General features: G+C 38.7%; 1 protein-coding gene across 1 annotated transcript in view; it reads right to left on the bottom strand.

The window, feature by feature from the left end:
• Positions 1-743: 743 nt before the first annotated feature.
• The window catches only part of DPP4 (dipeptidyl peptidase 4), a 119,169-nt gene continuing 100,492 nt past the window's right edge, over positions 744-19,420 (bottom strand). Inside the window, 4 exon segments of the mRNA XM_043991255.1 lie at positions 744-953; positions 2,740-2,813; positions 3,092-3,164; positions 15,284-15,348. Of these exon segments, the coding sequence (XP_043847190.1) occupies positions 852-953; positions 2,740-2,813; positions 3,092-3,164; positions 15,284-15,348 (314 nt within the window). The 3' untranslated portion in view covers positions 744-851.

Here is a 19,420-nt window from a genome sequence, read left to right as displayed (position 1 = left end):
TTCCATCCAAGTTCCAGGCTGTGTCTCATGTTTGAAAAAGGCCTTTCATTTATGAAACATTACTTGTAGGTTTGGTTGTGGGTTTTTTTTTTTAACACATTAAAAAGTGGTGGTAGAGGGGAACCTTTTCCACAGATCTACTTGTTTTCATAGCACCTGTAACCACAGATATCAGAGGACTGCTTCCCATTACTGGAAATTATTCTGAGCCCTCCAGTTGTTTAGAAATCATGAAATGATAGTGATTTAACTTGGGGGGGGGGGAGAGTAGAGAGAACCTCTGCGAATTCTAATTTCTTTCCTGAGAAAAACTGCACAAGAAATATCAGGCCAGTTTCTACTGTGCAGCTAGCTATAATTAGTGGTAAATGCAAGGTAGCAAATATCAGAACTGAATGCTTAGGTAAAGCTTCCCTGCAGAATTCCTCTTTCTCCTACTTCATTGGATACATTTTTCCATTCTTTTAATCAAGATTCACAATCTTTGCATGAGGCCAGTTGGGGACAGGGGAGCAGGCCAATGATCCTGAGGAAACGTAGCCCATGAACAATTCATATTTCTTTTTTGTTTTAGCAGATGACATGTAAATGATCTGGATGCTAAACAAAATCCCACTGAATACATCCAAAATGCTGCAATGCAATATAGTATGTTGGCAAGAAAGAATTCCACTTAAATGTTGACTTCATGTTGTATGTATGGAATTCAGGAACAAAAATACCCTTACATTTCTTGATTTGAGTTTATTTTCCCCAAGATAGTTATACTGACACAGTGCAGTTTTGGGTAATGAGAAAAAAATAGCTATTTAATAAGCTAAAAAAGAAATAGAGAGTGAGACACTTGGGTGCTAAGAGAGATGAAAGCACTGTTTTAGGAAGTGGCTCATGTGAGTATATATATGTTGGTGTGCTGAGTTGCTCCCGATGCTATGATTTTCATCTGTGTACCACTAGAGAGAAGAAGGGGGGAAAAGGCATCATTAGCAGTCATTACACATATGAGGCAGTTTAGCCTACCAAAAAAACCAAACCAAACCAAACCTGGGGGTCTTAGTCCTTTTGATTTTTATCATTTAGAACTCTGAGAGTGATTGGAAGGGGATATCCAGTCTCCACCCCACCCCCAAAGCCTTTTCCCAGAAAATCTCATTCCTGGTCTACAAAAATCCAATAGCCCAGAGGTCCTGAGAGCCCTTCTTGTGAATTTCACTATGTGGCTTTTAAGGATGTGCAAAGATGAAATAAAATGGACAAACTGATTTTCCCTTTTGACTCAAAGTCAATTCTAAAGCATAGCTCCCCCTGGGAAATGATTGGTCCTAGTTTGCTCCTCCAGTTTCATGAATTGCTATAAACATCATTCTTACTTTCTTGTCAGGTAAAAAATATCAGTGTTAAGAAAAAGTGTTAACATTTTGATTTTACTCTTTTTTTTTTCTTCACATATACACACCACCAAATGTCTAGGGGAAAAAGGGGAAAAAAATCCTGAGGTTTTACCTACAAGAAGTCAACTAACTTCTCAGATGTAGTATTTGGAATCTGGGGTTTTGACAGATTTTTTTTTCACTTTCCATTTGGGTGTTTGACATTGTGTAGACGCAGCTTTACACCCAGAACAAAAATCCCTTACATTGAACGGCTAATAAATAACATCACTTGGTTAAACCAAGGCACAATTCATTGTTGGGCATTCCTATTTATCTAGAGGAAATGATTCTTTTTAAAAAGAGTTGGCTGGACCAGCATGTCTTGGGTTTTTTAAAATTCTCTGACAAAACCAACATACATACCCTAACTCCTACGGAGACCACCACCCAACAAATTTCTAGCTCTTTTTGAGGATTTCTGCCTGGTATCAAAATGACTGTTCCCCTCGTATAGAATGTGTAACATTGGAGCGGAGTGCCGACTAAAGCAAATATGTTAGTATGGGGTGGAAAAAGACAGGCTTTTCTGGCTAAAACATACAGGAGAGCTGCATTTTAAAATAATATATAGAGTGACATAGAGATCTATGTATATCTTTTTTTAAAATCTGGAAAGCCCTAGCACAGCAAATGAGTTTGACTTAATACACAGAAACATCTTTCTGTATAGGCAACAAAGGCTCAAGCCGTTTCCGACTTTACAAAACAAGTCTAATTGCTTATTGCCTGTTGTTGTTCAACAAAAGATAACATGGCAATTTCACAAAACTGAAAAGTGGTGATTATTAATATCCCACTGCTGTGATAACTGCTAGTCATCTATACTGAACAGAAATGGATTTTCATATTTTGATCTCTGTTATTACTGCTAATCTCACTTTAGAATGAAGCTGCCACACATTTACCAGATAAGTGATTAGATTTCAATGGAAATCAGGGGAGAAAAGTAAGGAGTCAGATAAACAGATGCCAGGTGATTTGGCATTCTGGACATAGGAGTTGTGGCACATTTATAACCCTTCTTCCAGTTTTTTTGTTTGTTTGTTTGTTTCTGCTTTTGTCAATGGTTGTTTTCACCATTTACTTCAAGTATTTTCACTCTGTATATGACTCAAGGACCTCTGCCCTCTATCTCAGATTCCTCCTTAATAAAAATATTAACAGTGATATCTCTTTCCTATCCCATGGGCTTTCCCCTGAGGAAGGAGCTAGGGCAAAGGGCTTCTAAGGTTCCTGGTCCTTCTTGAAAAGTGGGGTCTGTGCTGCCTCCATCCATCCAGTCTACTGTTAAGAACCTAAACCATACCATTGCCTGAAAATCCACACCGGCCTCCACGAGGGCTTTGGAGATCTGAGCTGACTGCTGAAAATGAACATTATCTGGAGGGGGGAGATAAAGATAACATCAAGTCACAAGTGCTCTTTCTTGTCCACTTCTTTGAAACCAAAAGAGAGGAAAACAAGTCAAAGAATAAAACGACTGTCTGAAGTTCTAGGACTCAACAATAACAGTTAGCAGAAGACAAGTGAGTTGTGGAAAGCAACACTGTTTTATTGAAGTAAATGTAACAGTCTTGCCCCCTCATGCATTTGTTTTGTCAGTAGTGAAATTGCAAACCTGTCTGTGATACTAAAAAGTCTAATTAACTGAAACTCACCATCTGCTGTTCCATGAATAAGGAGGTACTCAACTTGTTTAAAATTTTCAGCTCTGCTCATGACTGTTGAATTCTGGAATTGGGGAGAAAAAAAAAAAGAATGTCATTATTCAAAAAAGGATCTGCCATAAACTGATTTTTCACTTCAGTTTACAAAATAAAATGTTTTCAGCTGGGGCCCCCTTTGATACAAAATATAGCAAGCCGCTATTCAAGCAAATGCTGTCTAGATGCAAGGCATAATGCACAGGATGCCCTCTCCTCCGCCTGGGAAACATGGAATTTGAAGTGGATGAAGCTGTTGCTTCTCCCCTGCACATTCTGGAAGTGGGCACCTGTCACCGAGAGACAAGGCTTCAGGAAAAGCCGCTTGAATCATCACTCTGGGTTCAGCCGGGTGCTGTGCGTTAGCACGGGGCATAGGAACATATTAGCAATGTATGTTCCATGGGCTTCTGCTGCTGTTCAGCCAAAAAGTGTATCACCATGGCAACCGGGCATCACATGGTACCATACATGCTACATTTCAAAGAGCCTGTACATAGCATTTTCTGCAACTAAACATACTCTGCAATATGCCATGTGAACTTTGGTCCATATTGCTCTACTCTGAATGAAAAGCAAATATTACATGTTTCAAGAACAGATGTTTAAAACCTGGGGAAATACAGTGGATGGGAAGTAAAATGAGACACTGGGCAGATAAGGCCAGATATGGCCTCAGTCGAACAGTGGGATAGCACAGCCTGAGTTCCTGGGTAATGGGAAGAGAAGATTATAGCAGCTGTTTTTTGCCAAAGAAACACTATGAAAATAAAGAACTAGTTTATTGGAGGAGACTACAGTTCACAGAATTCTTGTTTAAGCTGCTAAGCTGGAGATCTGTAATAGAGGAAAGGACAGAGGTCAGACATCTTCAGAAAAGGATGATGTAGGTCTTTTGGTCCAGAACAGAAGGCACTGCTTTTCCACAGGTGCTGCTGTGTATGGATTCAGAGGGTGATGAGGCAAGAACTTTGCTTCCCAAAGTCTTGATCAACAGAATAACCCTCATACTATGGAAAGCAAGTTTATAAGCCAAACTGGGGAATAACTGACACCACAGGAATCAGTGGCACTGGAAAATCTAAGCTGAGCTAATTCCACAGCATCTTGCTAGATATGGGGCATCCCTGATGATCCACAGAACATGGGAAGGTAGGGTTTGGGAGTTACCACCAGCTCAAGCCCTTTGAGAAAAGATCTAATCAAGCAATCTAGTAGAAAGAGATCACTAGATTCTTACTCCAAAGATCTGGATCTTAGCCCTGCCTCTGCCACCAAGCAGCTGCATGACCTGCATCCTCATCAACAAAATGAGAGGATCAGATTATATCAGGGTTCTTAATCTTTTTCATGTAATGGACCCCTTTAGCAGTCCAGTGAAACCCTTGGACCCCTTCTAGGAATAACGTTTTAAAGAATTGAAAGAAATGCTAAATCTGAGTTAAGAGTTAGTCAAAATAAAGATATTTTTCCCCCATCCAAGTTTATCTATCCCTGAAATCAATCCATGGAGTCTATGTATCCCAGGGTAAAAACCTAATCTCTAAGGTCCTTTCTAGCTTCAACATTCTAGGATCCCATGTGGTCATTAAATCCAAGAGTTTTCAAAATGGGGTCCTTTCCACTGACCAAAAGTTGATTTCTTATTATATTAGTGATTTCATTTGGGGGGGGGGGTCTGACCTGTGATTTCATTGGCATAGAGAGCTCTTAGTAACTTCCTCTTACCATGTAAACTGGTCCCTACTCTGCAATTTACAGTCTTAGCAATTTGTCTGAGGAAACGAAAGGTTAAGTGATTGGCCCAGGATGTCAAATATTGTCCAGAGTCATCCACAGAGTAATGATTACAATATAAACACATCTTGCTATACAAGTGCTTCTGATATAAATTAGAATACATTTCTTCATGATCTTTTTTTTTGGGGGGGGGGGTGAGGCAATTGGGGGTTAAGTGACTTGCCCAGGGTTACACAGCTAGTAAGTGTCAAGTGTCTGAGGCTGTATTTGAACTCGGGTCCTCCTGACTCCAGGGCCGGTGCTTTATCTACTGCACCACCTCGCTGCCCTTTCATGATCTCTCTTTTTTTTTTTTTTTTAAATTCCCAGAACTTAACAATCAAACAAACAAAAAAAGCACCATTCTTTTTCATTTTAGTGAAGCTTTGATGCTAAGGGTGAGCAACTAGGGTAATCAGTCAAATCATCTTTCTGAAGTTTCTCTATCTGGCTTGTCCACTTTGGATATGAACATGGTTTTCAACCTGAGTGTGAAACAGAACTGTGTATGTGAATTCCTGGGGAATTTTAACAAACAGCAAAAGTACACTAGACATGGAGCCATCTCTTTGTCAACTCAGTTCACAGGCTCATAGGATTAAAAACAATGGAGGGAACCTTGGAAAATATCCAGTATCTGGGGACCTTAACATTTTTTCTAGGTCTTGTGGACCTCTTTGACAGTCTGGAGAAGCCTATGACCCTCTCCTTTCATATATTGTTTGGTATGTATGTATGAATGTGTGTGTGTGTGTGTGTGTGTGTGTGTGTGTGTGTGTGTGTTACAGTGGATAGAGTGGATAAAGTGCCTGGCCTGGAGTGTGGAAGACTCAGCTTCCTAAATACAAATCTGGCTTCACATACTATTAATAACTATGTGATCTGGGGCAGCTAGGTGGCGCAGTGGATAGAGCACCGGCCCTGGATTCAGGAGGACCTGAGTTCAGATCCAGCCTCAGACTCTTGACACTTACTAGCTGTGTGACCCTGGGCAAGTCACTTAACCCCAATTGCCTCACCAAAAAAACAAAACAAAACAAAACTATGTGATCCTGGGTATTTAACCCTCTTTGTCTCAATTCCTAATTTGTAAAATGAGCTGAAGAAGGAAATGGCAAACCACCCTAGTATCTTTGCCAAGAAAAACCCCAAATGGGGTCACAAAATAAGTGAGACACAACTGCAACTGAACAACAGCTCTATGTATGTATATGTGTGTAACATTATCTTTTAAAAATTTTTAATTGAAGGAAATGCTAAATTTCAGGTAGAGGTTAATGAAAATAAAGGTGGATTTTCCCCCCTCATTCACATTCAAGAATCCCCTGAGATCTATCCATAGACCACTTGGGAGTCCCTTGATTTAGCTCTTCTCATTTTGCAAATGAAAAACCTAAAAATGAAAAAAAGTCTAGAGAGAATTTTGAAATGGCTTGCCCCAAATCATATGAATAACAAGTGACTCAAACTTTCTGACATCAAATCCAAGTTTCCATGTACTTAATGTCTACTGCACTGTGCTAGGTCCTAAAACCATTGTACTCACTGCCAACTTGCTCAAGGAGGTTACTGGTAGTATAACACTTCAAATTTTCCTGGTATCGCTCAACAGTGTACTTCAAAGTAGTCTCTTCTGCTCTAATTTAGCAATCTGGTCCTTGAAAACTGGTCAATGGCAATAAATGAATTAATGTCTGGGAAATCCTTTCATGTTAAAAATGAGGCTGGAGCCCAGAGAGCTACTGGTCTAGATCAAAGCTTCTTAAACTGTGTGTCACCACCCCATATGGGGTTGTGTAATTAAATGTGAGGGTCACAACAAATTTGGCAACAGTAAAAGGTTATGTATATCTATTTTATATACCTATACACAGAGAATTGCATAAAAATTTCTTGGGCAAATAGGGATCATGAGTATAAAAAAATTTTTAAAGTCCTGGTCTAGATAAGCTCTAAGGTCAAATTCTAGAAGTAATTAACCATTGGTCCACTGCTGCTGTCATGGAGCACTGACATCTTTATGTGCTCGGCAGTTCTCAACTGAATCCTCTTTCTATCCATGGATCAACAAATTCTGTGCAGGTAATGGTGCCATCACACACTGCTTCTTAGGTTTGCCAAAGTGCAGCCTCTACAACTGCCACCGCTGGCACTAGAAAAATCTATGGAGGCATGAGTTTAGAGCTAAGAGATCTGGATTCTAGTCTTACCACTATTTTTGAGGTTTTGAGTAAGCCATTTTGCTTCTCTAAGATTCAGTTTTATTAACTATAAAATGAAAGTGTTTAAACGGATGCTCAAAACTAAGATTCCCCTCAAAACAACATATGAGCCTATAGGTCTACAGAATCCTCGAGTCCAGGGTTTCTCAAAGTGTAGGGTCTTCAGACTTTCAGTGTGATCCATTTATAGGTGAGTTGATCAAAACCGTGAGTTGCTCCAAGCTTCTGGCCGGAATCCAATTTCAGTGACTGTTGGTTTTTCCCTTCTGTTATTTAGGCTAAGACAAAAGTAATATGCCTTGCTCAATAATCAGCAGCATGATTAAACATCTCCTTGTTCCTCTCTATTGCCTGAAGTCCACTAAGTTGTTGGTAAAAGGGGAAAAAAAGCTTCTGGGAGACAAGAGATGTGTAAACAAACAAGTCAATTTTCCCAAAGACTTTCTTTGCCAGGATCACAGTCACAAACTGGAATTGTATACAGTTGGGCCTTACATGATGGCAATATCATCTTAACATACTCCATTCAGAACTCTTATGTTTGCAAGGGGACTGATCAATGGGACTCTAAAATGAAATCTTTCCCAGGAGCCACAGCTAATCTAGCTCTTTCTGCTAATCAAATTTTTTTAAATCCATGCCCATGAAAAATCAGCTCTGCATTTTGTTTCTAGCTTTTCCTCCCCTAAATGAAATCTTTCCAATAGTCCTAGATCTGTTTTTCCTGGTGAGAACTGACTGCTTGAAGTCCTCAGAAACTCAGTCCATCCTTATCTTGGCCTATGAACAAGCAAGGCACTGCAGCATGTGGAGTGTCACCTAAGTTTCATTGTATTCCCTTGTCTCAAACACTGAGAAAGGAAAGCCTATTCTTGCAAACTCCAAGAGCAGCAAAACCGGAAAATGTCTCAGCAAGCTCCAAACATACTAGTTGGGAGACACAGAAGCATACAGGACGGTTAACATGGAATGTGATAACTACTGGAGTTTGGAACAAAACAATTTCTGGTGGTTGTTATATGTACATTTTTTTTTCTTAAATGGAGTGAATGCAGGCTGAAAGAAGACAATTTTTATAAACAAGTAAAACCCTGAGCCTAAGATAAATGTTGTGATGTACACACTGTAGCTGTGATGAACTAGACATGGTGAGAAATGCAACATACTGAGAAAAAGAGGAAAACTGTGATAAAAGTGTCACGACGCAAATTGTTTTACATTAACAATATTACACCACAAAGAAAGAAAGACAAATACTCTAATACAGCAGGAGGAGAGGAAAACAAAAGCCTTCAATGTCAGGATGAGAGAAAACTCCCTCTGAAAATTTAGGCTGCCATCGGTTCACTGACAAGGGCAGTGGGAGAGAACATGCTTGGGCTGGAGACCCTCAAGAATAAAACACGTGAGAATGGGACAAGAGCCCCTCCCTCCAAACTCACAAAGCAAAACAAAGACTCTGGCCTCGTGGCCCTGATGCATCTGTGCAAGTAAACTGGGTTTCCCAGCCTCTGCAATGACAGGGCTGTGTCTCCAATGGGAGATCTACACAGCCATTCATTATGAGACTAGGAATGCTGGCATCCGGCTTAACTCTCGTTGCTTGTTAGAGTGCCCTTAAAAGGGAAGTGCAAAGATAAACGGCACTTCCAGGTGAAAAGGATTTGGAGAAAGACCAAAAACAAAAAAGTGCCTTTATTTAATACAGCTTCAGATTACAAAAAAAGTCAGTTATTCTCATGAGTAACCAAGGTATGAGTTATAGTTGCCTGTCACAAGATTATAGGTTTAGAGCCAGAAGGATGCTCAGAAATCACCTAGTCCAAATCCTTCATTTTACAAATGAAGCAGAGGAAAATGACTTGCCCAAGTTCACAAAAGTAGAAAGTAACAAAGCTGACACCTGAACCCAGGTTCCTTTGACTCCAAACCTAGAACTCTTTCCACATCTCAAAACTCCTAACTCAATGTGTTAACTAAACCTGCATTCATAAATGAAGTCGATGTTTCAAGTTAAGTCAAGGTCATTTCTCACCAATAAATATAAATGCAATAATTGAAAGAAACACCATGTAATAAGTGGGTAAGGATACGGATGGCAGTACAGTTGGCATAATCCTGAGGATAGAAACTTCCGGGGAGTATTGGTGCCAGCAGCAGCCTGGCAAAGAGAAATGGAAAGTACTGGTCCAGTGGCAATACCAATTCAACAGCATTCACTATGTGGAACTTTTCATACAAGCACTAAGAAGAACCATCTGTGGCTGCTTGTTTGATCATGCTGGTTCATAAGCTATCTTCCAACAAATGAACCTTTGTATTATTAAAATGTAAGGAAGAGAGCGGAGGGAGCAGTTAAAAGAGATGTCGTTTATGCCCTCTGGAGCCAATGCAACACGTGGACCACTCTGGACATATTCTTCTTGTTATAGAAGCCAGAACAATATTGTCACTCAGTCTATCATACATAAGAGATAATTGCCAGTGAGCCCACCGAGTTATCCTGGTACTTCAATGCGTTATTAGCTAGAGGTTCCTTGCTATGCCCTCTTAAAGAGCCCAACATTTCTAATGAAGAAGCAATCAATGTTCAGTGTGAGAATGGGTATTTTGATCTCAACCTTTTCTTTTTTCTCTTTTTCTTTTTTACAAGCTCAGCTGATGCCACAATAAAGGCAACAGAAGATATTTAAGAATAACTGAATTCACCCCCAGTGCATCCCTTGCCCTGATTGTTTTATTTATATATATATATATATATATATATATATATATATATATATATATATATATAAATAAATAAATAAAATCTCAAACAACTGCACCTCATGGGATGTGGCTGAATGATTACCTTTCGCAACCAGTCAGAGGAGACTCAACCTTAGGGCTTGCCGAGCATAACTGGCTTCTTTAAAGATCACACAGCAGTCAACATTTTATCAGCACTCAACAAACAAGTTGAGGCTTGGCTTAAATCTGAAGGTCTCTCTCCCTTTGGCATATTCTGGGATAATAGAACAAATGTCAAATCAGTACAAGATGGCATATTTACAAAATTGCACCCTGTTTTGCATAACCTAACGATGCAGCAGTTCTTAAGGATTGAACATTTCAAATCTGCTAGCAGAAGATTGCCAAATCTATGACTGTTTCAAACACTTGCCAAAAGCCTATCAAATTCTGAGCAAAATGCAAAATAAATCTCCTCTACAAGTTAAATCAGTCCCTTCTTTGTGTTCCAGGCTGCCCTTTTCTCTTGGCTCTAGGGATGAGCCCTAGACTCCATCTCAGTTGGCTTTAAGACCTAAGTTCCTTGTTTTCTGTGTATTCCAATGTCAACACTTTCTCCAGATTGATTCTTGCCCCATTTTTTTGGTCCATTCTCTGGACAGTCCTTTTGAATGATCCTCCCATACACTGGGCCAACTTAACATTATCTGCTCCTCATCTTTCCTTTATCCCTACAACTTGGAATCACCTCCTGCCTGTTACCATCTAGCCAAATAATGTCAAACCAAACTTAAATCCTTTCATGAAACCTTCTCTGGTAATTCCAATGATCTCTCTTCTTCCTGACTGGCTATAGCACTTATCTGTCACATACACTTTGACACAATAATATTCAGTATGGAACTTTAATCATTCAACATTTACTAAGCACCTACTGAGTGTGGAAAACTGTTTTAGGCACTGGGGAAATAGAAAGTTTCAAAAAGACATCATTACTGCCCTCATGGAGTTTATAGTCTAAGTTATTATTCATTGTCTTGTATTACTATTTAGTAGTTTTATGAGCACATGTTTTATTTCTTCAACAAGACTATATGAGTAAATTATAGGTAGAGATTGTGCCATATACTTATTTTTATTCCCCTCCCCCAATTTAGGCACTCAGAAAATAAATGAAAGAACGGATGAATGTCTATCTCATGTCAATATACAGTTTTCAATGACAGCACCAAAGATGGTGTTGCTTTTTACATGCACAGGTGTGGGGAAAACAAATCAATGAACAATCACCAGACCTTTCATAAGTGGCTCCAAGGGAAGAATCCTCTCTAGTTTAAAGCTACACTTGCTGTTTTTAGGGCCTGGCATTCTTTTGATTATTTCATTGGCTGCATTATTGCTTTGCTTAGACTAAGCAAACCATTGCTGAGTGTTGTGTGTTCTATACCATTGCTGCTTCCCAGGATTCCATAGTGATAACATATCACTTCAAGTGGTAGTTCCATATGTCCACACTGCATGTCTGTCCTGAGTATAGTCACTCTACCACAGCTACCCAATAAGAGCCACTGCTCTTTTCTGATGTCAGTCATTCACCACATGTGGTCAGCACCCTGGAGAGAGGCACTACTATGGCTGTACATACATACTAAGTTGAGTTCCAGGTGTCCACTGATGGTGATTCTATTGTGTTATTTGGTATCATGCATGCTAGTACCATCAAAGCCACTCAAAGAACTGTTGTTTGCCTTTCCTTATTTTTACCTCTCACCATATGTAACTTGGTTCCATTTAAATAACTGATAGGGAGAATGTTTAATGTCCTTCCAGTTCCCATTCTGAAATGTTAAGTGGAACTCTTATTTCAAAATATTTAGTTTTCCTGGTAATTTGGGCTTCCTCCAAAGGCTTCCAGATTTCGATTATGAATGACCTTATGGAGACTGTTTTTCATCGGCTCATCATGTCTAGCTAAATATAACATTCGTCCCTTCTCAGCTATATCCATCTAGATGCAGTGGCCATCCATCATATATGTGGGGAACCTCCAAAGTAAAAGCAACAATTTAGAATTATCTGGATAATTGCAAATTCACTAGAGGTTGCTCAACTTTATACCATCCAAAACTACATACCCTGTGAGTGCTCAATAAAATTTGACTGACAGATTGAGTTGATACAGCCAAAGAATGGGGAAGTGTGTTATTTTCAAGGCATCTTCCCATGGCCCACTCAGATGCAAGGTTAGTGAAAGACTCCCCAAAAATTCCCTATTTTTTTATTTCCCAAAAGAAGACGTAAGAGGAGGTAAGGAGAGGTAAAGAAGAGATAGGGAAAAGAGAAAATTCAGACAGAGGAAAGGCCACAGGGGGGAAAAAAAGGAGAAAAGAGGAGTGTATACAGAGTTAAAAGGGTCCAAAGGGGCAGCTGGGGACATTGGAAGAAGTAGCTCCCCCAATATATCTCTGCCAGAGACAAAAGCAGATTCATTTTTAAAAACAAAGGAGGGCAGCTTTATTCTGATGCCTGCAGTGCACCAAAAATAGGTATCTAGGTTCAATTTTTCCACACACAGAGGAAGCTACTTACCACTGTGGAAACAATAATTCAATCAATATATTTGCATTACTTTCCCCTGCCCACCTAACTCCCACCCTCCCAAATAAATCTTCTGAGTAACACATTGGGAACCTTTAGCTCCCTGGTACTGGCAGTTTTAATGTGTCCGTTGCCAGCAATGGGTGTTGTGCCAAGAAAATCCGACTCCTGGCGTGAAAGGATTAAACAGTCCTCTGGTGCCATCTGCGCAGTGAAGTGAGAGAATGACTTTGTGCACCCCGTGTGCTCATGTTACCATTGGCAGCATGAGAGTGACTCCTATTTACATTGCTACCTAACGCAGCTAACGCAGGGGGTGGGCAGTGGGGGCTTAAGGGAGAAAGAGGATAAGTGGAACTGCCCAAGTGGAGCCTATGGGAAAGAGATGAAAAAGGAGATAGACCAAAAAAAAAAAAAAAAAAAAAAGACGAAAATTAGCCACCAAGACAGCAGAATCCTGGGTAACAGAAGTGTCCTACCAGTCAGTGTGCAGAACACAGGCACAAAAGAGAGTCAGCCAGCCCTTCAGGATTCCCTGCAGATTTAAGTAAGTTAAAGGATATGTACACCAAGGAGCATGTGGTCAGAACCATGATCATATACCATCATGTTCTAAATATCTTCTGCAGACACTGGTAATTTCGAGGCCAATACATGTAACTGAAATCTGTATAACTTTTACATAGTCAATGGTTTTCTGTGACTGGACTAAAATGTAATTTGATCCTTGCAAAAGCATCATCAACAATAATCCTAAAATGGATGTTTTTCAAGCTGAGGCTTTTTTTTTTCTTTAGGCAAGGACAGAGCATGAGCAAGATAATTTTAGTTTCAAAAAGAGAAAATTGGCTATTTTTTTCATACACTCATTGCCCTTTTACATTTCAGTTGCTTTATGAATTATTATATTACAGCCACATAAGAAGGGTGCTTATAGGCCAACAAGTCCAAGTCCATCATTTTTCAGATGAAGAAACCGAGGTAAACAAATGTTAAGTGCCCAAGATGACCTAAGTTGTAAATAACAGGACCAAGATTTGAACCCCAATCTGCTGGCTCCAAAGTCAGTATTCACTCCTCTGGACCACAGTGCCACGTCTTGGTTGAACAGCAGAGATTGCAAAACAAGCCTTGGCAGTGCAAGCAAATGCAAATAAACAGAATTAAGATGAGGGCACTTACCTCACAAAGTCAAATGATTTTCTTTTGGTTTTAGCCTGTGCTTTGGTCACATGGTTCCCAAGGTCATAGCAATAATGAGGATATTTACACAAGATAACAAATATTGCTCAAGGTTCATGTATTAATCATACAAATACAATCTATCTTTTGAATTTCATGCACAAGTTTTCTTATTACATAGAGAGAAAAGGCAAAATAACGAAAACCAATTAATCTTGCTGTGCTTTTTTCCCCTATCTCCTGTGAATGATCGATTCAGAGATGACTTACTTTTGTCATGCACATTCAGAAGATAGAAAGAGTAAAAAGGGGGGGGCATCCTTGAAGACACTAAAGTTTGCAGTTCACACTTTCCAAATAGTTTGATCTATATCAACATTTGCATTTTGAATAAATTATCCTCAACTGAAAGGAAATCCTGCTGCTTTGGGTTGGTATCTACACTAGGATGGACCTACTGATGGTAGATGTGCCCCCACCATACTTTGAACTCTGCAGTCCATCTGCGAAACAACCTGCCAGTTGGTTCTCCACCATCAGGCTGCCAGCCTGTTTGATGCCACTAAGCTCAACATGTTCAGTTCAGGGGCTGTTTAATACGTTTTCATGGGCACTGCCCATCTCAGTCTCTCCTAGTAACATTGTTGTGCAAGAAAATGAAAACACTTCTGTATAACTCCTCTGTAGATGCAATCATTGGATCATAGAATTTAGAGCTGATGGGGACCTCAAAGACCAACTAGTCTAACACCCTCATTTTAGTCAGATGAGGCAACTGAGGCCCTACAGAGATAAAGTTACTTGCCCCAAGTCACACAGGTAAGTAAGTGACAGGTTCTCTGGCTCCTAAAACAGTTTGGTCTTTCACCTGTACTCCACTGCCACAAAATTGTGCATGTTTGGCCACAAGTGCAAAAATTACTGCCTCTAAGTCTACTGAGTAGCCAGGATGATAAGACTCATGAAAGGTTCTACAAAGTGCCAAAGGCTTAAAGACCTTTCTAGCCCCTGAAGGAATACACTGAACTCAGTGTGTTATTTTCAAAATGAAAATGTTCACTGGTCTACCTACTACACGTTTTCCAAACATCTGAAGCCCCAAATGAATATACCAATAGTTTTATGTTGTTAATCCCCTTCCATTATTAAAACATATTCTTTATTTTAAAAGAATAAATTTAATTTTTTTAACTTCCTGCTTTCTGCATGCAAAATAACTTTATATAATTTGACATAGATCTAGGCAAATATCATTCTCGAATTAAAAAATCAAAACAGGAAAACACATTAAATAGGAGCTCCTATTTAAATAGGTTCCTGACATAGACTGAAATGAATTTGACTCTAACAAGAAATGCTCTTTCAAATGTTGACACTTTCTGAAGGAAATTCTCATAGAACAGAATGAGAGATATGCTATGTTGGATTTAAGGATAAGATAAAGATTCCAATTGTACAGTCTATACTTGGGAAAACCCCAAGTATGTTTTTGAACCACCTGTGTGGTGTCTACATAAGAAGAGTTGTTGGTTTTTTTTTCCCCCTGGGAAGGAAAAAAAATTCCTAAAAATATACTGTGAGACATTCTAGAATACTTTATTGGAATCTGAAATCAATGCAATTTGTTGTTTCTTACCTTATAGTGGTCAAGGTTATCATCTGGGGTTGGAAGTCCCATGTAGCGCTCTGTGTATACTGAGTCTGTGTGATCAAAAGAAACAGCTCACTTCATACAAGAGGGACTTTTTTCTTTTTATAGAGATATGTGTACATTTTAACTCACAGTACTATTAAAAGAAAAACAGAAAACAATGAAAAATCCCCCAAATACATACCTATGCAAAACAATCAAAAACATATAATCACATACACATGTATAAAAAATGCACATATACTCTGCCAATGGTGTCATATTCCCTCACTATATGGCTCTAATCTATTGTATACTCAAACCCCAAAACGTGGAGTATAAAATTCAGCTTTTGTGTTGTAATCCATTTCTCTCTTCTGACCCTTTTAAGATACTTCAGTTGATCATAATATTATTGACCTCACTTGCCTTGAAAACTGGAGTCATGAAAGACCGGGCAGCTATGTGGAGCAGTGGATAAAGCACCAGCCCTGGATTCAGGAGGACCTGAGTTCAAATCCAGCTTCAGATACTTAACACTTACTAGCTATGTGACCCTGGGCAAGTCACTTAACCCCAATTGCCTCACCAAAAAAAAGGAAATAGCCTTGAGGATATTTGCAGGGAAAGGCAGGGTTCTTACAATCAGAAAACCCTACACATTTTCAGCCACTAGTTGGTCATTTAAGTTTTCATTCTTGAATTTTAAAAAGCATATTAGAATTCTACATAATGAACCAAAATATATGAATAGGATCTTAGGTAGAGCTATTTCTTTTTGTCATTTTCTATATTATTTACCATCTGCTTTACATACTCACAAGCCAGCTCAATTCCATTATCATAAAGCACAATGTTCAAATATTACTGTTTTTCCCCTCCAATCTGGATCTTCATCTAATTTGTACCTTAAGACAGAATGAATTAAGTTCTGCTTGTGGTAAAGTACATAAAATACCTTAGTAGTTAAACAAGTAACAAGCAAAGAGTTATTTATCCTCATTACCCAACACTCCCATTTGGTGATAGCTACATATCTTTACACACTGCTTATGTGTTTTTGTTTTTGTTTTGTTTTTTTGGGGGGGGCAGGGGTTTGCGTGGGGCAATGAGGGTTAAGTGACTTGCCAAGGTCACACAGCTAGTAAGTGTCAAGGGTCTGAGGCTGGATTTGAACTCAGGTCCTCCTGTATCCAAGGATGGTACTTTATGCACTGCACTACCCAGCTACCCCCACTGCTGAAGTTTTTATACTCGCTTTGTTATGCCATTTTGTTTTTAAATAAGGGATGAATCTCTGGCACCAAGAAAGGGGACAGATACATAATATAACAATAAAATTTATGGCTCTCTCCCATGTCTGGGATGCTCTCCCTTCTCCTCTCTGGCTGCTGACCTCCCCTACCTGCTGTCTTCTACATTTCAACTAAAATTCTACCTTCTAAGGGAAGCCTTCCCTCTTTCGATTATTTCTTATTTATCCTATATAAGTTTCTTTGTATATATGTGTTGCTTGCTGCCCCCCCAATTAGATTGTAAGCTCCTTGAGGACAGGGACTGTCTTTTGACTCTTTTTGCATCCCCAACTTAGCATAGTGACTGGTGCCCAGTAGGCACTAAATATTTATTCATTTATTTTATTTTAATAAAAATAGAAATGCATATCAAATTCTCATCTAGTGGTCCTAAAATAGAATTTTAAAAAAAATTTCTGCCAGCTAGAGACTAAATATGATTTTAAAATGAGAAAGAGAAATCTCTTCTGAAAATGATGATTGCTTGCTTAGGAGTGGGCACTTGGAAATAACCAAGTTATAATATAAAGAACGTGGTTGGTGTCCATGTGACATTCTGTTCTCTGGACTAAGATAAGGGAAAGGACAAGATCCTGTTATTTCACTGATATGAAGAAACTCCTTTTACTGGACTCAAGTCCACACTTTGTTTGCAATTCAGTCTAAGATGGTTGCTCAGAACACTGAAAGGGTAAATTACTTCCCAGGTTCACATAGTAAGGACATATCAGAGGTTTAACCACACCCCAGAGTATTCTTGCCTCTAGGGCTACCTCCTTCTACACTATTCCATGGACAAAATGAACTTCACTACAATTCTGTACTAACACCCACATTGGAGAAGTCTCATCAAAGGGGACTTCATCCAAACATGATTCACGTTCTGTCTTTCTAACCATCCTTTTTAGATGACTGGTATTGTAGAGCAGCTTGGGGAGAGGTTATTCTTAACTTGAAAGAATGAATTTTTATGAATTTTTGGGTTGTTTTTCTGGGGTTGTTCTGCAAAATCATGATTCATTGATTTTCCTTAAAAAAAAAAAAGGTAATAAAAGACACCATTTGAAATTTTAATCCCAAATCATAATTTCTTTACATTATATTTCTAGCAGAAAATGAGTTTTAAAGAGTCTCCATAAAGTTACAATGCAGTTTAAAAATTTTTTAAATGCATATGTTTAAAGGCTAAGGTAGCACTTATGATGAAAAACAATCTGTGAAAAGTTTGTAGTCCAACTGAAATCTCATCTCAAGGCTTATAAGGAAGACAAGTTCTGCTTGCCATGCAACAATTCATCTCCTCTGCACCCATTGTCCATTGGTCATAAGAGACGGAATATGACTGCACTGGGTATACTTGTATCAAGAAGTTACCACAGAGGAAGGAAGGGGGTTCTCCTGGTTTTTGCTTCTAAAAAATCATAATTTAGGGGGCAGCTAGGTGGCGCAGTGGATAAAGCACCGGCCCTGGATTTAGGAGTACCTAAATTCAAATCTGGCCTCAGATGCTTGACACTTAGTAGCTGCGCGCCCCTTGGGCAAGTCACTTAACCCCCATTGCCCCGCAAAAAAAAAAAAAATCATAATTTATTTTTTAAGATTAAAAAAAAGTTGTCATTGTAGTTGTTCAATACATTTTTGGGGGCAGAGTAATGAGGGTTAAGTGACTTGCCCAGGGTCATACAGCTAGTAATTGTCAAGTGTCTGAGGCCAGATTTGAACTCAGTTCCTCCTGAATCCAGGACCAGTGCTTTATCCACTGTGCCAACTAGGTGCCCTTAATACATTTTAATAAGTTCATTTTTAAATTGAGGTCATACATTGCTTTTATAAAACCACTAAGGCTGATTTATTATAGTTTAAAAGAATAAATAGAGTTTTAAAAAGACTGTCTCTTAAGTTGTTCTAAAAATTCTTTAACAAAATTCTGATTTATTCTACCTTTTGTCCATTGAGAGGGGAGGGTAGAAATTAAGCAATTATTAAAAGGCCAAAAAACAAAAAAGGTCAAAAAAAGTCAAACCTTAAGGGAGGCCCACCAATTGAGCAACTTATGTCGGTATTATACATAACTGATACATTTTTATATATCTACAAAATGAAATATCACTGGGCTATAAAAAGTGATTTCAGAGAATCCTGAGTAGTATGAACTGATGTGTAGTAGAGTGAATAGAACCAAGACAAGTTATACAGGAAGAAGAGCACTATAAAGAAAATATTTAAAAGCTCTGAGCAATGCAGCGCCTTGCAGAGGACCTAGGATGAAACATTCCTGCTCAGAGAAAACACACTGATTCAACATACAAAAAAGAGAAAACTATTTTTGAACATGGTCTCTATATGTATTTAATTTGCTTGACTATACTTATTTGGTGCAAGGTTCTCCCCCCTACCCCTACTTTTTTTAGGGGGGAAAATTATTTGGATGGGGGGGGAGAAAATGATTAGTAATAGTGATGCTAAAAATAAAAAAGTCCATTGAAACATATTTTAATGCCAAAGTAACTAAAGCAATTGCTTACATTTTATTTTAGGCCACCAGTGATCTTAAAAACCAACCAAACAACAAAAAAACCAAAAAGAAAGAAGACCAATACAAAGGTTAGCACATGGAAAGAAAAATAGTCCTTTGGAAAATAAGTTCATCTGGAGTGGCCAGGAATCTGATAATGTTCTCTAAAATTGGCTTGGCAGGAAAAAAAAATTGGATTCTGCATTATTTGAACTGCAAATCTGATTGTATTTTTGTGACATGTAGGATTAGGCTATTAGTGACTATACTCACATTAATTAATCTGTTATACTATATTTAGGCATTGAGACACCATGTATTTTTGTGAAATGT

This window comes from Dromiciops gliroides, chromosome 3 (genome assembly GCF_019393635.1).
Source record: "Dromiciops gliroides isolate mDroGli1 chromosome 3, mDroGli1.pri, whole genome shotgun sequence".
Classification (NCBI taxonomy): domain Eukaryota; kingdom Metazoa; phylum Chordata; class Mammalia; order Microbiotheria; family Microbiotheriidae; genus Dromiciops; species Dromiciops gliroides.
This window is presented reverse-complemented; position numbering and strand designations above follow the sequence as displayed.